This window comes from Colletotrichum jinshuiense, chromosome 8, assembly GCF_051148585.1.
Source record: "Colletotrichum jinshuiense chromosome 8, complete sequence".
NCBI classification, from domain to species: domain Eukaryota; kingdom Fungi; phylum Ascomycota; class Sordariomycetes; order Glomerellales; family Glomerellaceae; genus Colletotrichum; species Colletotrichum jinshuiense.
The window spans coordinates 2,382,668-2,401,587 of record NC_139315.1 but is presented as its reverse complement, the minus strand read 5'-3'; the positions used below and the strand labels follow the sequence as shown (position 1 = coordinate 2,401,587).

At 51.9% G+C, this 18,920-nt stretch overlaps 8 protein-coding genes across 8 annotated transcripts; 6 read left to right on the top strand and 2 right to left on the bottom strand.

The window, feature by feature from the left end:
* Positions 1–1,342: 1,342 nt before the first annotated feature.
* EsH8_VIII_000654 (NADP-dependent oxidoreductase domain-containing protein) lies at positions 1,343–2,686 on the top strand (the record flags this gene model as incomplete). Its single annotated transcript, XM_083269696.1, has 5 exons — positions 1,343–1,467; positions 1,522–1,688; positions 1,743–1,888; positions 1,938–2,062; positions 2,113–2,686. 5 exons carry the CDS (start codon positions 1,343–1,345, stop codon positions 2,684–2,686), a joined length of 1,137 nt encoding a protein of 378 aa, XP_083129464.1.
* Positions 2,687–5,521: 2,835 nt separating this feature from the next.
* Positions 5,522–6,757, bottom strand: EsH8_VIII_000653 (WD40-repeat-containing domain protein; the record flags this gene model as incomplete). The annotated part of the gene is made up of 4 exons (XM_083269695.1): positions 5,522–6,231; positions 6,285–6,367; positions 6,424–6,676; positions 6,748–6,757. 4 exons carry the CDS (start codon positions 6,755–6,757, stop codon positions 5,522–5,524), a joined length of 1,056 nt encoding a protein of 351 aa, XP_083129463.1.
* A 532-nt stretch (positions 6,758–7,289) lies between these two features.
* Positions 7,290–8,401, top strand: EsH8_VIII_000652 (translation initiation factor eIF2 subunit alpha; the record flags this gene model as incomplete). The annotated part of the gene is made up of 3 exons (XM_083269694.1): positions 7,290–7,376; positions 7,495–7,865; positions 7,924–8,401. 3 exons carry the CDS (start codon positions 7,290–7,292, stop codon positions 8,399–8,401), a joined length of 936 nt encoding a protein of 311 aa, XP_083129462.1.
* Positions 8,402–8,895: 494 nt separating this feature from the next.
* EsH8_VIII_000651 (SDR family NAD(P)-dependent oxidoreductase) lies at positions 8,896–9,891 on the bottom strand (the record flags this gene model as incomplete). Its single annotated transcript, XM_083269693.1, has 3 exons — positions 8,896–9,115; positions 9,188–9,467; positions 9,597–9,891. 3 exons carry the CDS (start codon positions 9,889–9,891, stop codon positions 8,896–8,898), a joined length of 795 nt encoding a protein of 264 aa, XP_083129461.1.
* A 1,473-nt stretch (positions 9,892–11,364) lies between these two features.
* EsH8_VIII_000650 (uncharacterized protein) lies at positions 11,365–12,787 on the top strand (the record flags this gene model as incomplete). The annotated part of the gene is made up of 4 exons (XM_083269692.1): positions 11,365–11,548; positions 11,600–11,660; positions 12,105–12,224; positions 12,280–12,787. The coding sequence occupies 4 exons, from the start codon at positions 11,365–11,367 to the stop codon at positions 12,785–12,787; spliced, it is 873 nt and encodes a 290-aa protein (XP_083129460.1).
* A 765-nt stretch (positions 12,788–13,552) lies between these two features.
* Positions 13,553–14,174, top strand: EsH8_VIII_000649 (endopeptidase catalytic subunit; the record flags this gene model as incomplete). The annotated part of the gene is made up of 2 exons (XM_083269691.1): positions 13,553–13,812; positions 13,895–14,174. The coding sequence occupies 2 exons, from the start codon at positions 13,553–13,555 to the stop codon at positions 14,172–14,174; spliced, it is 540 nt and encodes a 179-aa protein (XP_083129459.1).
* Positions 14,175–14,880: 706 nt separating this feature from the next.
* On the top strand, positions 14,881–16,193 carry EsH8_VIII_000648 (mitochondrial carrier domain-containing protein; the record flags this gene model as incomplete). The annotated part of the gene is made up of 2 exons (XM_083269690.1): positions 14,881–15,415; positions 15,472–16,193. The coding sequence occupies 2 exons, from the start codon at positions 14,881–14,883 to the stop codon at positions 16,191–16,193; spliced, it is 1,257 nt and encodes a 418-aa protein (XP_083129458.1).
* Positions 16,194–16,831: 638 nt separating this feature from the next.
* Positions 16,832–18,589, top strand: EsH8_VIII_000647 (SPRY domain-containing protein; the record flags this gene model as incomplete). Its single annotated transcript, XM_083269689.1, has 2 exons — positions 16,832–17,268; positions 17,323–18,589. The coding sequence occupies 2 exons, from the start codon at positions 16,832–16,834 to the stop codon at positions 18,587–18,589; spliced, it is 1,704 nt and encodes a 567-aa protein (XP_083129457.1).
* Between the last annotated feature and the right edge of the window lie 331 nt (positions 18,590–18,920).

Below are 18,920 nucleotides of genomic sequence, written 5' to 3'. Positions count from 1 at the left end.
TCTCAATTCGATTATCGGGTCATTTCGAGGGAATTAAGGATCAATCGGTCGGAGGAGGATATCGTGCTTTCGGGCGTGTGTGTCAATGGGCTGTTGAGACGAACTAGTCAAATATCGAAGGACCCTTGTCAAAGCTGCAATTATTATCGAACCACCTCGGTCGCCATTATCGCTTTGCCCGCGAATTGCTGAGAAGTTGATGCGGGAAGGAGTTAGGTTAGTCCGGTCTACGTGCTTACTTAATGCAAAGTGTGGACCGGCCTTTCCAGGTCGGTAGGTCACTACCTAGATTCCCAGACTGCCAGCTTAGACGAGTGAAGGATGCATGCTTCCCACTGTGCTGATTGGCGCACATATCCAGAACGTGAGCCATAATACAGGCTCATGTTTACTTCTTTAGTGATAGCTTCGTTTCGCCAAGTACACAGAATTCAGACTTATACACTACTTCAAAACACGCTGGACATTGGTGCCAGAGATGGTTTCCAGAGCGTGGAGTTTCTTATGCTCGAATTGCGCGGCATAAACAGCTCAGTAAATGTCTTTTTGTCTTTTTATTCATACGTATTGATATGACCTCGATAGTCAAGGACTTAACCGGCCATACTTTATATCCGACTTGCTCATTACAAATCAAGACCAGACAGCCATCAAGCGGTTTCGTAGGCTTACCAAGCCTGGCAATATGTACTGGAAACGTTGGCCCAGCGGCTTGTTACTACTCTCTCACCGAGACTGCCAATGGATGCAGGTTCATCGACACATCGGTGCTGCACTGTGGGGTTAAGTCCACTAGCACCACAGATGGTTGGTGTGATCCGAAATCTTGACGCCATCATTGATTCATTGAATGTCGTATGCATCCCCGTAGACGGCATGATCGGTAGTTGGGGCTAAGTCCGGTGATTGGAACGACCTGGGTGACAGCACATTTACGTATGATCCTCATGCATGGATGACACTCTCTGCACCAATCACGGATTTAAGGCTGGTGCAGCAACCAACTCTAAAATCCGTATAGACGTGCAGCTCTTAATGAACCTCAATGGCCAATCATGAGATCATATGTGACTCGATCTAAGACGCATGTCTTGCCAAATGAGGAGCATATCCATTCTTCTTGCCTGTCCCGTCGGGTTCGTTCCGAGACGGCAAGAGTGGTATAAGTTTGGCTCCTCCTTCCTGGTTCGAGACAACTTGAATGTTCACTGCTAAAACCAAAGACCACCCACAAACCCATTCTACTCTACCTCTACAAAATCCATTTGCCTGGAATCCACATCCTACCTGTTTCATTCTCGGCAAACATTCAAATCTCAGCATCACCACTTGCGCAGTCAACATGTCGGCCCTCCCTATGGCAGCTCCTCCTAAGAGCCCTTTGGCTCGATATCGCATGCTTTCACCCACGGCTTCAGTCCGAGTTAGCCCACTGTGTTTGGGTGCCATGAATTTTGGCAATGCCTGGTAAGCAACTTTTCGATGGAGAGTATCAAACGATTTTGCTGACTGTTGGACTAGGAAAGGATACATGGGAACTTGTGACCAGAAGACCGTTGAGGAGATTCTTGATTTTTTCTACGAGCAGGGCGGTAATTTCATTGACACCTCCAATAATTACCAATTCCAAGAGTCCGAGGCTTGGATTGGCGAATGGATGAAGAAGAGGGGTATTCGAGACCAGATGGGTGAGTGCTGATGTCCGTCTTAAGGAAATCCTTTGCCAACTAACATAACTGCAGTCATTGCGACCAAGTACTCGACTAACTACCAAGCCGGGCCTAACTCTCCCAATATCATGGCCAACTTTACCGGCAATGGATCCAAGAGCCTGCACACCTCTGTTGAGGCAAGTCTGCGCAAACTGCAGACCGACTACATTGATCTGGTAAGTTCTTACACTTCTCAAGCCGAGCGAAATCATTGATCGAATCTAGCTCTATGTGCATTGGTGGGACTATTCTACTTCTATTCCGGAACTGATGCAGTCCTTGAACAACCTGATTGTCGCCGGCAAAGTCCTCTACCTTGGCATCAGTGATACCCCGGCTTGGGTTGTTAGGTATGCCTCAGCGATGTGCTTTGTCTGAAAAGATGCTAACTACGAACCAGCAAAGCGAACGAGTACGCCAGAAATCACGGATTACGTCAATTCTCCGTCTACCAAGGCCGATGGTCTGCTGCTTCGCGGGACTTTGAGCGAGAAATCATTCCGATGACCAAGGCTGAGGGTATGAGTTTGGCTCCCTGGGGTGCTCTGGGCGGTGGCGCTTTCAAGACGGAAGAGCAACGCCAGTCTCAGGACGGCCGCAAAGTCCAAGCAAGCGAGGCGCAAATCAAGATCAGCCAGGTGCTGGAGAAGATCGCCAAGCAGAAGAACACCATCATCACCAGTGTCGCGTTGGCGTACGTCATGCAGAAGACTCCTTACGTCTTCCCCATCGTGGGCGGTCGCACCGTCGATCATCTGAAGCAAAATGTCGAGGCTCTCGCCCTGAATCTGAGCGATGAAGACATCCAGGAAATCGAGGGAGCTGTGCCGTTTGACATGGGCTTCCCTCATAACTTCTTGTGGGGGGAGAAAGTGCCTTCGAACCTCGGCGAGGTCTGGTTGTTGAACATGGGAGGAACCTTCGACTACGTTCCCGAAAGCAAGGCTATCGCACCCAAGGAGGGTGGACAGTAGGGCTGGCGACTAAAGGCTCAGCGTAAAAGGTGGAGGCCCACGGACTACTGAGATCGCTGTGACTTGGAACTGGGATGTTTCTCTCTACAAGCGAGGATTATCGATATCAACTTAATTCCTACTATTGCTCCAATTCGTGACATCACAACCCTTACCAAACTGAAGCATCTTCGAAGTGGTGTCTGAAGATGTTCTATATAGTGTCCGCTTGGGGGGTTGTTGTTGTTGTTGAGCAACCACCAAGTTTCCACATGATCTGCAGGTGCAATCGATATTGATTTGCTCTGATTTTCTAATATGGGCTGGGGAAGTTCCCTCCTCCTGGGATACTGTATCAGTTGGACTTGACTTGGTGCGGAAGGCACAAAGTCCTGCCTACTATTTTGAGACCACCACAGATGCTTTAAGACTCTTCCCTCCTTCCTTTAACAATTCAATAATCTGGGGCACAGGCTTGGTAACAATCACGCGCCGGAAGACACTTTTTTCCCAGACCACCTCATTTTCGGCCCAACCAACCTACGAAATCAAATAATTCTCTCGTGATCGTAACTCGACATCTGTCGACCAACTCGACAGCTTATGTCAATGTCAATAAACCTGGTCCTATGACAAATATGAAAGTTTGAATTCAAATTTGGCCGGGCTGATCAGAAAATATCTCATTAAACAGATGTGTCTCAACCCCCAACAAGGAGGCATCCGGTGTTTCCGAACATACTCTAGCAAACATCCTCGCAGAACTTTCAGGACAGTCGGATTTTCGTCAATGTCGACGATGGCATATTCAACTCAGCCAAGCGATGACGGGCCAGAAAGCACGTATCACTGGAAAACTAAGCCAGCACGGTCTTGCTCGGCGATGCCCCCGTGAGTCTGGAATGCTCCATTCCGAATTTGTCTGACTTCCGTCCCAGGCCCCAGGAACTGATAGGTAGCCCCTTGGTTGCCAAAGTGCTTGATGAGATGAATAATCAGCAAGAAGCAACTACAAGCCTGGCCGTTGCATCAGTAAATAGGGATACCAGAGAGCGCCTAGATCAGAGAAAACAGTCCAACGACAGCAACTCCCTGAAACTTCCTGGAGAGGTCAATCCAGATACCGTTGCCTCCACATCCGAGAAACTAGAGAAGACCTCGCCAAATCTCAACAAGTTGCCTCTGGGATGGCGAAGTCGACACTTAGACCATAAGGATGTCAACGAAGCTTTCGTACGTCAAGAATCATCGTCTAAACATAGCAATTTTGATTCCAATCTCGCACCAAAATCTCAGCAAGGCAACATATTTGACCGGAACGAAGGCAGGTCAAGCTCTCGTAGCACTTCTGAACAACTCTGACGGCATGGTTAGCTTGGGACGTTCTTAGAGACTCGAAACTCGGAGCCCACCCCTTATTCGTTGCCCCGAAAACACCAAGCCCCATAAAACAACAGCGCGGAAGGCCATCGACAAAAGGTCAGGAGAAAACGACGCTCGAGAACTACAAAATTTTATCTGCACTAGCCAGTAGGAACCCGTCCCTCCAACAGAGTATCAGCGATGGCTTCGATAACAATAAGAGTCTCATGTCCGACAGGCATCAAAATGCTAAGCGACGGAGAAGGTCGCCTCCGCCACTTGGCATCGGCTCGCTTTCTATCTCTGTCGGACCCAAACCCACAGCATTTCCAAAGGCTGCGAAAAGAAACGGAATAGGTAAGAAGCTCATTATAGACCCCGATCTTACGCCAGATGCCGGCATGAAGGTTCGGCTTGGAGAAGTCAATCGCACAATGGCACCAATATCTTTCGGGTACTCAAATCACAACATCATTACCTCCGTTGAGAGAGGCACCACCAACAGTAATACCACCGACAATACCTTGAAAGTGCCAGCCATCCTTCCTTCATTGCGTACTCCCCACATGGTGCCGCGAAAGCAAAGTCCGAAGTACGACTTTGATGATTCAAATTCAATTATAACAACGAGATATATCGTTGCTGAAGAGATAGATGGTAATAATACGGTTCATTCAGATAGCCATTCAGGGCGTGAAACACAATACCGGCCCGTATCAAAATTACCCTTCCAAGACGATTTGCAGCTTTGGGCTTCGAGCATCTCGCGGGCATCTTCAGAAATAAAACTTTTTAGCGGTGGAGGAACTGGCAACGACGATGACGGCGAAAACTTTGATTTAAACGAGAATTCAAGATGGAGTGTAGTAGGCGCAGCACATAACACTACCAGCGACAGCGACTTCCGAACGAGAACGAGAAGTCCGACCCACGAAACCTTCTCCAGTCCCATGAGCATAGGAAAAATAATCGACCACGATGAAATGCAAACAGCGTCGTCCCCGGTGGCTCCATTACAGGCGATGCAGAGGAGGTCGGCCACCTGGACTGGCACCTTGGAGGATCTAAGGCCACGGCCAACCGAAGCTTTGCCGCAGAGAGGTGGGAGCGTAGGCTGGAGACGCGCAACATAGCTGGGTGAAATTTTAGGACACAGACGGAAGCAAAATTGGGAGACGTGGTGCAAAACTTCATTGTGCAACGGCAGAAAAGGGGGGCATGCTTGCTAATCATGGCTGTATAATGTAACGAGCTCTCATTTGGGGATTGAACTTTTTGGGAGAAATTAGCTTGATGCATACTGCGACAGATTCATTAACATCGCAGCTTCTCACTCAATACAAGAGGTATCATCTCATATAATACATACCAGGCTTTTCCGTAACCCCACCTGGTCCATCAAATTGAATTGCTTGCATATGGAAACCGCCTCAAACGCCATGCGCCCACACATCTTTCAAGATCCCGATACGGTTTCCCAAAGTTCGTAGTCGATCATTTCGCGCCCTTGCCCTTGGCTTCCGTCTCGCCAAGCTCACGAACGAAAATGCTCGTCTTGCCCTCGGCGCTATAGTCCTCCATACCAGTCTCGAAGCCGGGACAGACAGCGACTGCAAGGTACTTGCCATCCTTGGAGAAAGCCAAAGCCGCAACGTTGTCCGGGAACTTCTGGTACTGCTTCATCCTGCGCTTGGCCTCGGCATCCCAGAGGGCGACAGTCCCGTCCCCACCGCCCGAGGCGAACGTGCCGTAAACGGGGTGGAAAACCATGGCGTTGACCGGGTAGACGATGTCGCCCTCGCCATCCGGGGCGGCCTGACGATGGCACTTGAAAGCGTACTTGCGAGCCTGGGACTCGGCCGAGTCCTCGAACCACTCAACGGCAACGCGGCCCTCGATGCTGCTGGTGGCGTAGCCGGCATCGTTAGGCATGCAGGATACGGCGCGGGTGAGGAACTTGAGGGATGACTCGCGCTGCTGCCAAGGCTTGAGATCGTGAGGACCCGGCTGTGAGAACAGGGTGGGGATCGTGCTAAGGTCATAGATGTTGACGAGGCGGGCGGTCATAGCAACAACCACCTTTGAGGGGCTGGCGGCCAGGGCGTGAGGCTTGCCGGGTAGTTGGACGGTGATGTTTGCATCGGAGGGGGACTTTGCGTTGTGGATTTGGAGGGTTTGGTCCCAGGAGGCGGAAACGACGAGCGCTGGGTGGTCGGTTAGCTGCGATGGGTCTAAGGGGGGAGTGACAAGTGCTTACAGTGCTCTGGGCTGTAGACCACGCATCGTGCGGGGGCGGTATGTTGGGAAACTACTTGCTGTTCCCCTGTTTCCAGATCGACCCTACATATAATTAGCCTGTCTCGGTCAGGTGAAAAGATTCCAGGGGGTCGTCATACCGGTAGACGCAGTGGTCTAAGCAAGCCGTGTAAGCCTCGTTGTCCGTCGCTCCGAAAGTTACGTCAAGTACAGGGGCCCGATGCTCAATCGTCTTGATAAGAGTGCCCGGGGTGTCTTCGTTCCCGCTGTGTGTATCGTAAAGGTAGATCTTCTTGTCCCAACAAGACACCAAGAGTCTTGTAGGAGAGTCGGGCGCATATGCGAGCGAGGAGATCGCATCGCTGGGCGGTTGCGCCAGCTCGAATTGGGATGCTGTCAAGCTGTTAGCCATGGGTACTATTTCATGAACCAGGGGCAGGATGGTTTATTGTTGATATACTGACCAGGTGCCATGTTGTTTTGCAGAATTATATCAAAGCCCGTAGCTCGTTACCTCCAACTTAAGCTAGGATGTTAGCTTCTGGGTGTATGTTTACATGAACAATTTGGTTGGAGGGGTGCTCACGTGGCGATAAGCGAAGCATGCTTATCGGTCGAATCAGCACCGATTCTGCCGTGGACTACCGCCCCAAACCACCCCCCACCATTGTTCGGATTTCTGCGATTTGTGAACCGCAGTAGCAAAATTGTGACTCGATCGCCCAATCACCAACGCAACGCAGCTCACCCCTAGAGGCCGCCCTTTTTCGCTTTTTCGACGCCCCCCGAGCAACCGATCCCACCTCAGCGACCCCGACCCGACAAGTAGGCGGAAAATTCACTGAGCACAGAGGAAACAAGCTATCCAAAGCCTGGAGGAACGTGTAAAAAGCCCGCGCGCCTTCTTTCGCACCCCGCCCCTCCACACCTCGACCACCTTCAACACCCAACCGCCACCACCACCACCACCGTTCGTACTCGACGACTTCGAGAACCCGTAGCCAAGATGGCGGAACCGAACTACAGCCACTTTCGATACTTCGAAAACAAGTATCCCGAGATCGATGAGTTCGTCATGGTCAACGTCAAGCAGGTTTGTGCCCCGCCGGCCCAACGCACACGGCGCCCGAACCAACCAAACCCACCCGGCTACTGTGGGGGAGGGGGAAAGGGAGATGGAAAGGGACATTCGGGTCTGACAGGTGATACAGATTGCCGAGATGGGCGCGTATGTTAAGCTGCTCGAGTACGACAACATCGACGGCATGATTCTGCTTTCCGAGCTTTCGAGACGTCGTATCAGAAGTATCCAGAAGCTTATCCGAGTTGGACGAAACGAGGTTGTCGTCGTGCTTCGTGTCGACAAGGAGAAGGGATACATCGATCTCAGCAAGCGCCGTGTGTCGCCGGAGGATATTATCAAGTGCGAGGAGCGGTACAACAAGGGCAAGATGGTTCACTCCATTATGCGCCACGTCGCCGAAAAGACCCTCACCCCCATCGAGCAGCTCTACGAGACTATCGCATGGCCCCTCAACAAGAAGTACGGCCATGCGATTGACGCCTTCAAGCTGTCTATTACGTAAGTTGGAACTATGATTCTGGCAAATGGAAACAAGATTACTCATGCGTTGAGACAGGAACACTGAGGTCTGGAACGACGCCACCTTCCCCAGCGAGCCCGTCGCCGAGGAGCTCAAGTCATATATCGCGAAGCGCCTCACTCCCCAACCCACCAAGGTCCGAGCCGACGTCGAGGTTACCTGCTTCGGTTACGAGGGCATCGACGCCGTCAAGGCCGCCCTGCGCACCGCCGAGTCGCGCAACACCGACCAGACCCAGGTCAAGGTTAGGCTCGTGTCGCCCCCGCTGTACGTCCTTACCAGCACGTGCCTGGACAAGAACCTCGGCATCAGCCGGCTCGAGGAGGCCATCGTCGAGATCCGAACCAGCATCGAGGCGGCCGGTGGCTCGCTGGTGGTGAAGATGGAGCCTAAGGCCGTTACGGAGAGCGATGACGCCGAGCTGCAGGCTCTTATGGAGAAGAGGGAGCGCGAGAACGCCGAGGTCAGCGGTGACGAGAGTGTCAGCGAGAGCGACGACAACCCCGAGGTTTAAATTTTGGGTCATCAACAAAAAAGGGGCGGCTGGTAGAATGAGCGTACTGGCAGGCTGGGAATCCAGAGTGATTCTAATGAGACGACCAAAAAAAGAACCCATCTATTTCAAACTGTTCCCTGGTTGGTAGTGAGCGAGCAGTGGGCAGGTACCGATAATGATGCAGAGACGGTCCTCTTTTCGATTTGGCCACCTCTCTCACCCGAATTATGTCAGAGATATGACAGCCATGAGTAGAGAAGTTCTTGGCGGATCCTCAAAGTATTTATGAACAACGAGGAGAAAGCAATCATTTCAAAAGGCCACCCATGTTCCCCCATAGACCAGCGCCCGTGTCGATGTATTTTATCTTTGGTCGAAAGGTGCTTACGACTAGACAAGACTCCTTCGTGCAAGTTCACTGGGTCTATTCCACCACCCATATCCACCCGAAGACGCCTAGAATTACAACACTTTTATCGCATTCAAACGTGCCTTACTTCAATGTTCACATCCTATGAGCTGTAGTTCCCTTCAACCCAGCCACCGTCCACAAACCACGTCGCCTTGGTCACGAACTTAGACTCGTCGCCGAGCAGGAACGCGATTGATGCCGCAATCTCCCAAGGCTCTGCAAGGCGCTTGGTTATGCAGGGGACATTATCAGAGCCGAGGTAGAACTGGCCAGCGGGGCTGTCAAACGGCTTCGACATCATCTCTGTATCAATGCAACCCCTATATAAGTATTGCCGGTAAGTCATCGGATAATCTATTCAGAGTTTCCGCAGGAACAAAGGTTTCACTCACGGACACAAGGCATTCACGCGAATTCGCCTCGGAGCGCCCTCGAAGGCAGCGACCTTGGTGAGGCCGAGCAGGGCGTGCTTGCAGGAGACGTAGGCGGCGACGCCGGCGGAGGCGTAATTGCTCGTGATGCTGCCGACGTTGACGATGCTGCCGCCGTCCTTGATGTTGCGCATCTCCTCCTTGAGGCAGTTGAAGGTGCCTGTCACGTTGACCTCGAGGAGTCTGCTAAAGTAGGTCTGGTCCAGGTCGGTGATAGGGAAGATTTGACGTTGTTCCAGAGCTTTTGTATCCCGTGTCAGCTTTGAACTCAAGAAGTTAAACAATTTGTCTCTCAAAATAAGGGAGAGAGGAAAGTTTAACAGAGCATACCGATTCGAGATAGATAAAAGGAGGCGAAATGAGATCTTACCTGCAACGTTAGCGGCGCCGTCAAGCTTGCCGAACTTCGCAACTGTCTCATCGACCCATGCCTTGACAGTGTCTGGTTTACTGATGTCGACGACGGTGCTCATGACGCGGCTTTTGGCCTCGGGTATGTCCTTCTCGATGCCTGCGAGCGCGGCGGCGAGGTTGTCGGCCGAAGTGGCGCACATGGATACGGTAGCACCCCGGACGAGGAGGTAGCGGGTCAGAGCAAGGCCAGTGCCGCGGCTGGCGCCGGTTATGGCAATTACTTTGTCTTGAAAGGGGTACTGGCTGGCCATTTTCCTTGGGTTCTACCTGCTGCTTGCTGGTCGAGGAGAGGGGGGATCGGATATGCTGGTTCTGGATTTGCGAAGTAGGTAAACACACGGACTGAAAGGTATTGCAGGAGTGAGAGACGTGAGGATCATAAAGAAAGGTGGGATAAGATGATCGTCTATAATCGAGGGGTGAGGCAGAAACGGCATGAAAATCACTTGGTAGTTATTAAACCCTGAGAACCGGATCCCGTCCCCGTCAGAGACGATCCCGTCTCCCCGGTGGTCGTCGGCTGGGTTTCCATATCCGTGTAATTGTTTGCTTCAAAACCTTGTCTATCAACAACGACAAGGAAGCAATCCTTGTGCTGTAGTCGAGTTGGAGAACAACTGCGATTACATGGGTACAGGAAGTGGACCTCACAGCAGCGCCCCTCCCATTATTATAAGTCGTCGGAGAAGATGCAGGAGGATTTTGTGACGACCAGATGAATTGTGCTCAAGGTTTACAATGATCACTCGCCATTTGTTGCCCGAGTTTCACGAACCTCAATGACACTTGCTTTCACATACCACCCAGCCTAGGAATAATCAATGCAGGCTTGCACGAACCCGATTACATCTCTAAGAAAGAAAAATAAAAATAAAAAATCGTTTAGAGTCTTTATGCTCAAGCCTTTTCTTGGACGAGAGAAGTGACGCATTACCGCGTTGCAGTAGATCCTGGTCATCTCGCATCAACCCTGGTTCCAACGGCATTTCAGATTCTAAAGAACCAACGCAGTCGGCTCATTGCACCAAAAGTCCCAAACATCCATCCTCTTTTTGGTATAGTGACCGTTAAGCGACCGGGTGTGGTTCGACTTCCTCCTTGGTTCTCCGCTCCCTCCCACAAAATTCCCGACCGTGACACCAAGTAAGATGCGGCCGGGAGTTGCATACAATTTGAGTTCAGTCATAACCCGATACACTCCTGAGGTGATTCTTTGGACTCTACTCTTCTGGAGCTGAACAAAAAGACACAAAGGGACAATACTGCTGAACATTGGAAGGAAGGCAGACGAAGAGGAAAAGTTTAGAGACAAAACTGACAAGGTATGAAAGAGTAGACTTGACTGGAACCAAATCGCGGTCTTGAGAAATATATTGAGCTTTATTGAGACAACCAAGATCATGTCACCAGTCCTGTTGGTGCTGCCCCTGCGCTCCTAGGAAATGGGTTGTGCCGATCGTCTGTGTTGGATCCGGATCCCAGATCAAGGTCTTCACTACCAGCGACTTTTGCAAACAAATAGCTATCGTTATTCAATATTAATTACCCGCTTGAAACAAGGGTCATGCTTCAAGTTCGGTTGGAAAGCAAACATGCTTCTGGCAGTTCAGTCTTGGGAGCTAGCTTTAAACCCTCTACGGTATTCCGTTTGACACTGTTTCTTGATTCCAACCCGATGGCAATCCTCAAAAAGCTACTGTGTCTTCTACCAGGCCAGTGAAATCATGGACGAAAAATGGACTTCTCCTGTACCGCCGGGCCAAGCCAGAACTGAGGCGAGCCCGCCGACTTTGATGAGCTCGCTGCTAGCAACTGCCGTTACGACAACAGCCATCGCTGCCATTACGGTAGCGTTGCGCCTTTTCACGAGATTTAATATCACTCAAACAAGCATCAATTTTGATGACTGTAAGCCACTTCTGAGTTGATATACTTCTTTGCTCGACTGACAATGGCTAGCTCTTGTCGTTGTTGCTCTGGTGTTCTCCTTCGCCCTGTCGGGCATCGTCGTCAAACGTAGGTACTCTGGGTTTCGGGGATATAGAAGAAAAAAAGCTGACGTTTTTCACAAGAGATCGATTCCGGGCTATCATACCACATGTGGGATATCTTATGGGAGACATACAACATATGGAACCCTCTGGTAAGCCAACCCCTAATTCCTGCCGAGAACTTTCAGACTGATCTGCGATTTCCCCCAGTACACAATCTGTGCGACAATCTTGTATGCACTCAGCATCAGTTTCTCAAAACTTTCCATTCTTTGTCTATACCTCCGGTTATCCCCACAAGCCTGGTTCCGCCGGGTTGTCTATGCTCTCGTCGGGGTTGTCGTTTGCTACTCGATTGTTTATGTCTTCATCAACATCTTCGGGTGCCGGCCCACTAGAGCCAGCTGGGACTTGAGCATCCCAGAAAGCGACAAGACATGCATAAATAAGCTGACCACTTACATGGTACTCAGTATTGCCAACATTGTCATGGACGTCTGCATTCTGCTTCTGCCGTTGCCCATTGTATTGCCCCTGCAAATGGCACAGAAGCAGAAGTGCTCCCTCATCTTGCTTTTCGGGACAGGTGCATTGTGTGTAACAAATTCGAAACCATTCCATGGCATTCTGCTAACAGAGGACTTACAGCGTCTGTGGTGTCGCCATCAAGCGGACAATCATGCTTCCCCAACTCCTCAGCAGCGATGACTACTGCTGGGACGCTGTCGAGCAGTTCATATGGTGCTTTCTCGAGGTCAATGCTGGAATTGTCTGCGCGTCTGTACCGGCTCTCAAGCCCTTCTTCATGCGCTACCTGCCGTCCCTCATTATGGCACAACTGAGCAGCAACAACAGCACGCCAACAACGGGCAAAACCTCACGATCCCGCGGTCTCGACACTGTCGTTGCGCAGAACCTTGAACGACGCCGGATACAGGACGAGTCATACATGCTCTCTTCAAGGGACGAACGCAGTATATCAGATGTTAAAAGGGGCTTCGAGGAGGACGACGAGACGAAGTTGTGGGATGGGCATCAGAAGAACCCGACCCCCCGCCAGGGTCCCATGGTCCTGGGCCGGGACCTAGCCATTCTTTTTCTGTCTCTGCCGATAGATCCGAGAACCGACATTCAAAAGACGCTTCTGGTATCATAGTTCGGCGCGAGACAACCGTGATGGAACACCAAAGCCACTGAGATGCTCAAATATTATACGGAGTTGTATCTTATATGTAGTGATAATTTGGTTTAGGGTGCCCATTAAATTTGAGTAGCCCCATCCCGGATTTCAATGCTGGCCTAAGTGGTGGTTTAGCTTTCGCATACCAAGGAGTTGAAAGTGGCTGTTGTGTTAAATGCTTCAAAGGAGATACGTCAGGCTTTATTTTGTAAAAGTGCCCATTGCCCTCTCTCCGAGCATATGATGCTGCAGCAAGTCAGTCAATAATTTCATCGCCAATGAATTCCGAGATCCAGAGACACAAATTCGGCGGACTGTACTTGATCAACTCAAGGTATACACGATGACCCTATACATGCCAAGTCCAGGTTTGAAGGATGTCTTCCATGGTGAACGGCGTCGCGCTAAATAACACTTGGCTATCGAGTTGACACTGAAACTGAGATCTTGCACGAATGCGATGTTAGTTTCGCCCGGCACAAACTCGGAAACCTCTAATTGACTCTGTTCTGTCTTCATCTATAGCTTTCTAGTTATGCTCTGGTGATCCGTCTTCACCTCAAGGAGGTCGAAAGTGGGTCCTATTCGCATACGATAAGAGATAAGAGATAAGATAACACCGTGGGATGATGCGAGTTCGAAAGTTTCGGTGCAGTAATATGAAAATGGATGAAGTAAGGCTCTGTCTTGAAGGGTACAACATATAGCCACTCCGAAGTCATTCGAAAAAAGATTGCGCCCATGGCATTCCGATCGCTATGGGTGCGCGCACGAGGGAGCTTCCTCGGTGACACGACGATCCGCCTGCTTGGGTTCGCGACTTGGATTCCCGTCGTAATATCGTTCAACGACCATGTCGCTACCATCACCAGCGTCAGCGGCGGCTCCATGTACCCCTATTATAACGAAGACCGTAACAGCACTTTGACAAATGACCTGGCGCTCACTTGGAGGTGGAACCCGATGGACGGGCTGCAGAAGGGCATGATTGTCACCTTCAGGTGCGTCATTGACGAGATTGACCGACATCCGTCGGTCCACACTTGGTCTCTCATGGACTGATCTTTTTTACACGTGTTACAGGAGCCCCTTTCATCCCGAGACTGTCGCGATCAAGAGGGTGATCGCGCTAGAGGGAGAGTATGTCACAACGAGGCCGCCACACCCGCAACGTATAGTGAGGGTACCTCAGGGCCACATCTGGGTCGAGGGCGATGGCCCACAGGACCAGACTCTGGACAGCAACACATACGGTCCAATCTCTATGGCGCTGGTTACGGGGAAGTGTGTCTGGAACATATATCCTTGGCGGAAATTCGGGCGTGTAAAGTGGGAGGATTACAGGCTGAAGCCGAGATATTAAAGAAGGATGGGAATGGCTTCGTGTACGAGTAAGCGTGTGCCGTGGGTGATTTGCTTGTTGATGGCGGGGCATTTGTCCTGGAACCCGGCCTCTTGTGGGCGCTCACAATCTCCATGTATTTTATAGAACCTTCATCTCGACATGAGTATTCACCGCCATCGATTACATTGATCTCAGACCGGCCTCTTATATCTGAACAGGGTCTTACTCCTCAGAACCCGTCGTTTTCAACGTGCGGCACGGGCTGTCCCGCGCGCAGCCCGGAGCTCTCGGCAGCAATCAGGGTCCACGGCTTATGGCGGCTTCAGGCTGGGTGTCATCAACAGTGAAGTGAGCGAGCTCACAGTGACGCAGCGGGACCGCAACGTGTAGGTGGTCTGTGCACCACCAACAAAAATTCCAAGGCCAGGAACAGGAACCCTGCAGGAAATTTCGATATCATTATCTACTGCTCCTCGCCGCCGCCAAGTTTTTGCCTGCGCAATAAATCCGCGCGACGACCAACGACGAGGAGACCCCTCTTCTCCTTTATCTGCACATCGAATACGGCGGCGTCGTTGTTGTCCCACAGTGGGTGCCCGACTGCCTCGACCGAAAAAAAAAACTCGAACCCGAAAACCACACGTCGTCATCCTGCACGAGAGGGACAGACCCTTGACGCTGACCAGAGAGAACCTGGTCCAACTGCGACAGGCAACACCCGCAAATGTCTGTCGCTGACCGCATCGTCGGCTACTTCGCTCCTGCCGATATCAACGCGCAAACGATCAAGGAGGACATCCCGGTCTCGAGCCGGGCGGCGGCGGCCTCGTTGGAGGGGGATAGATATGCGGTACAGACGGGAGGACTTTTGCCGGATATCAGAATCAGTGGACAGCCATTCGGTCAGGATATGAGTTTAGACGAGTCTTTCGAAGATGAGGGCCGTCCGCCTTACCTCCATGCCATGATAGCTGGAGGCCTCGGCGGTTCGACGGGAGACATGCTCATGCACTCCCTGGACACGGTCAAGACGCGCCAACAGGGTGACCCGCACATCCCGCCAAAGTACACATCCCTCGGCTCATCCTACTACACAATATTGAGGCAAGAGGGTATCCGACGAGGTCTCTACGGCGGATGGGTCCCGGCCTTGGGCGGTTCGCTTCCGGGTACCATGTTGTTCTTTGGTACATACGAATGGAGCAAGCGGTTTCTTATTGAGCACGGCCTACAACACCACTTGGCCTACCTCGCGGCCGGTTCGTGGACACCCCGTCGCTATGTCGCAGAAAGCAGGCTAACCAACTATTATTAGGCTTCCTCGGAGACTTGTCTGGCTCTATCGTTTACGTTCCGTCCGAGGTGTTGAAGACCCGTATGCAGCTGCAGGGACGCTACAACAACCCCTTTTTCAAGTCGGGATACAACTATAAAGGAACAATCGATGCGGCGCGGACGATCATTCGCTACGAGGGACCCTCTGCGCTATTCTACGGTTACCAGGCCACGCTTTGCCGCGATCTCCCGTTTTCGGCACTTCAGTTCATGTTTTGGGAGCAGTTCCACGCCTGGGCCCGTACCTACAAGCAAAGCAGAGATGTCGGCGTGCCGCTGGAACTCCTGACTGGCGGGCTTGCCGGCAGCTTGGCTGGTATCATGACATGTCCCTTGGACGTCGTCAAGACTCGGTTGCAGACCCAAGTGCATCCTGACCTTTTACCAACAGAGAACAAGTCGGCAGCCAAGGGCATTGCGCATGCCTCAACATCAATGTCTCAGACGCGCAACATCTCGACGTCGTCACCATCAACACATACCCCTCGCCCCGGCGCAGTGAACCTGCACACTTCATCCGTCATCACAGGCCTCAAGGTCATATACCAGACGGAAGGCATCAGCGGATGGTTCAGAGGCGTTGGACCTCGCGGTGTATGGACTTTTATTCAGAGCGGCACCATGCTGTTCTTGTATCAACGCATTCTTAAACAACTAGAGGTTTGGGACCCTCCTGTAGAAGAACAGGAGCATGCCATATAAGGGGCGGCGAGGGCGGGTCGGGTTGGGGTTATCAGGATTGGATGGAGAGACATGTACAAAAGAAACCCTCTGTACACTTTGTAAGGATCTAAACATGGGACTGGCGTTTGACGGCATAGTAGATGGACGTGGTGTCCGATAGAGCTGATAGAGCGAAAGACAAGTCTCATTTCAAACTTCGATCATGTTTCCTACAAGACTTAATGAGGGCTTCAAAAATGCTCTGTAAAGGGGGCACAGGAAAAGGACAGTAAGCGAAAGTGATGTGAGTCGAGTGACCGAGACTCTCTCTATCGTCAGGTACACGCAAATAAGCTTTCCCCCTGAGTGAGCTCCAGCTGTCAAGTGCAGCCTGCAGTGTTTGCCCCGCCAGAGTTTAGCTTGTCTGGACCCCTGTCTTTACCCGCTAATGCCCCCTGTGTGACGATGGGACAGGAGCTTGACGCGGGGTCTCGTAGCTTCCCTGGCCTGGCGCAGCTCCCAAAATTTCGATCTCGACACACGCGCCTCCTTGCGCGACGAGAACTCACCACGTCGTTCTCCGCCCACCACCACCCACGCCGTCACCCCAACACCACGTCGGCGTTCACGACCTCATAAACAAAGAACTAACGCATTGAAACGACAGCACCGCTCCAATGGTCTCCGAATCCGGCACTCCTCCCCCTCCCCGGGAGCCGACTCCCAGCGGCTCCCTCCCTGCTTCAACCTCGATTCCCATGAAGCGACCTGCCCTCGAAGAAGACTTCACCCCCTCTGTTCCTTCTCCTCTCAATCCCGATGTCAGATCTACCCCCAAGCCTCAAGGCGCCGACGATATGCCTGCGAAGCGCAACAAAAAAGAGTCATTGAAGAAGCGCGAATCCAAGGCCGCCTTCGGCGGCGACAGCAACAGAGGCACCCCGGATCCCAAGCACAGGGAGCCGAAGCAGAGCGACTATAGCCCTATGCGATACAAGCTGGCGCCTCCGAAGCCCTCTGATTTCGAACCTGCACGCGCCGCTGTATTCACTCACCACCACGACGTTCCGGCGTTGGATGGAGGTAAGATACAATTCTACGAGACGTCCGAACAGTGAGTCTGCCTGCACCTGTTTGCACCTAACTTGGCTTACTGACACTCTCAAAGCGTTCACAACAAGAAGAGTTACCACTACACACACTGTATCGCAGACCCCGGATTCCCTTCGTCGCTCTACTACCGCGGGACCGAGGCAGAGCCCCACGGTCCTCATCTGGCCTTCGAGGACAGCGCGACCCATTTGTTTTTCGACCAGACTGGCCGCCATATCACAACTAACAAGGGATTCCGCATGACGCGTGCGAATGTAGCGATTCGTGAGGGACGCTTCTACTGGGAGGTCAAGGTTACGAGAGGTATAGTCGACAAGAATGACGATGGGCAGCCCGAATCGCATGGTCATGTGCGCATGGGATTCGCGAGGAGAGAGGCGTCGCTGGATGCGCCAGTAGGATTCGACGCCTACAGCTACGGATTTCGTGACGTCGGCGGTGAGAAGGTGTACATGTCAAGACCAAAGCCCTTCTTCCCGGAGGGTGAGGGCATTCGGGAGGGCGACGTCATCGGTCTGGAGATCCAGCTCCCCTCGGAGCGTCTGCAACGTAAGGTCCTAGCTGGGCAGTACAACCCAGCCGTGGACTCAGGTTTGGATGACGATAGCACGGCATTCGAGGCATCTAACATTGTCCGCGATCGCATCCCCATCCGATTCAAGTCTCACATCTACTTTGAAAAGATCGACTACCACACCACCAAGGAGCTGGAGGACCTTATGAACCCCTCGCCCGTCTCCTCCGGCCCCGCAAATTCAGTCGAGGCGCCTCACCCGAACCACCCGATTCCCGCTCTCCGTACCCTTCCCAAATCCCACATCAAGGTCTACAAGAATGGCGTGCTGATGGGAACGCCCTTCACTGATCTCCTCGCCTTCCTACCCCCAGCCTCCAAACCACAGGCGCAGATCGGTGCTCGCGAGGGCCTCGACAATGGTATGCTCGGCTACTACCCTGCGGTGAGTGTCTTCAGAGGTGGTGCCGCAGAGGTCAATTTCGGCCCCGACTTCTGGTATCCTCCTCCCGGCATCGCAGAAGACCCGGACGATGAGGTGGTTATGGTCGACGGCGGACAAGACGATTCCAAAACGCCTTCCCCGTTCGCGTATCCGGGCCTGGATAAGATTCGGCCTATTTCGGAGCGCTACACGGAGCAAATCGTCGAGGATATTGTCTACGACATCATCGACGAGGTCGACTTTTGGATCCAGGACGGCTGCAAGGTCATTGACCGCTTCGGTCAGGGGGAGAAGGCAGGCCAGACGGGCAACCTCGCGGCCAGCGGACGGGACGAGATCAAGGAGCTGGTGCAGGATGATTAGGGCGTCACAGTGAACGAGACAAACGCACTTTGCTTAGGAGATACCCGAACTTTGATCAAAGTTCTTCGCATTGTAATCCATAGCTGTACATTAGAACTATTTAAGAGGCACAGGAAAAGTCCTTTTTACCTACTACATACCGGCCTCTATGTATTCTTTTTTGAGAGAAAGACCTTCGTCCGAGAAATCAAGACTCAACAGCAAATGAGTACATGAATCCATTATACTGTCCATTTTCATAATTCTTAGTGCGTGCGTCCCCGTTCCATTCATACGTCATTCTAGTCGTCCATTGCGAAAATCCAGTCCCAATTCGTAAACAATCATGAGG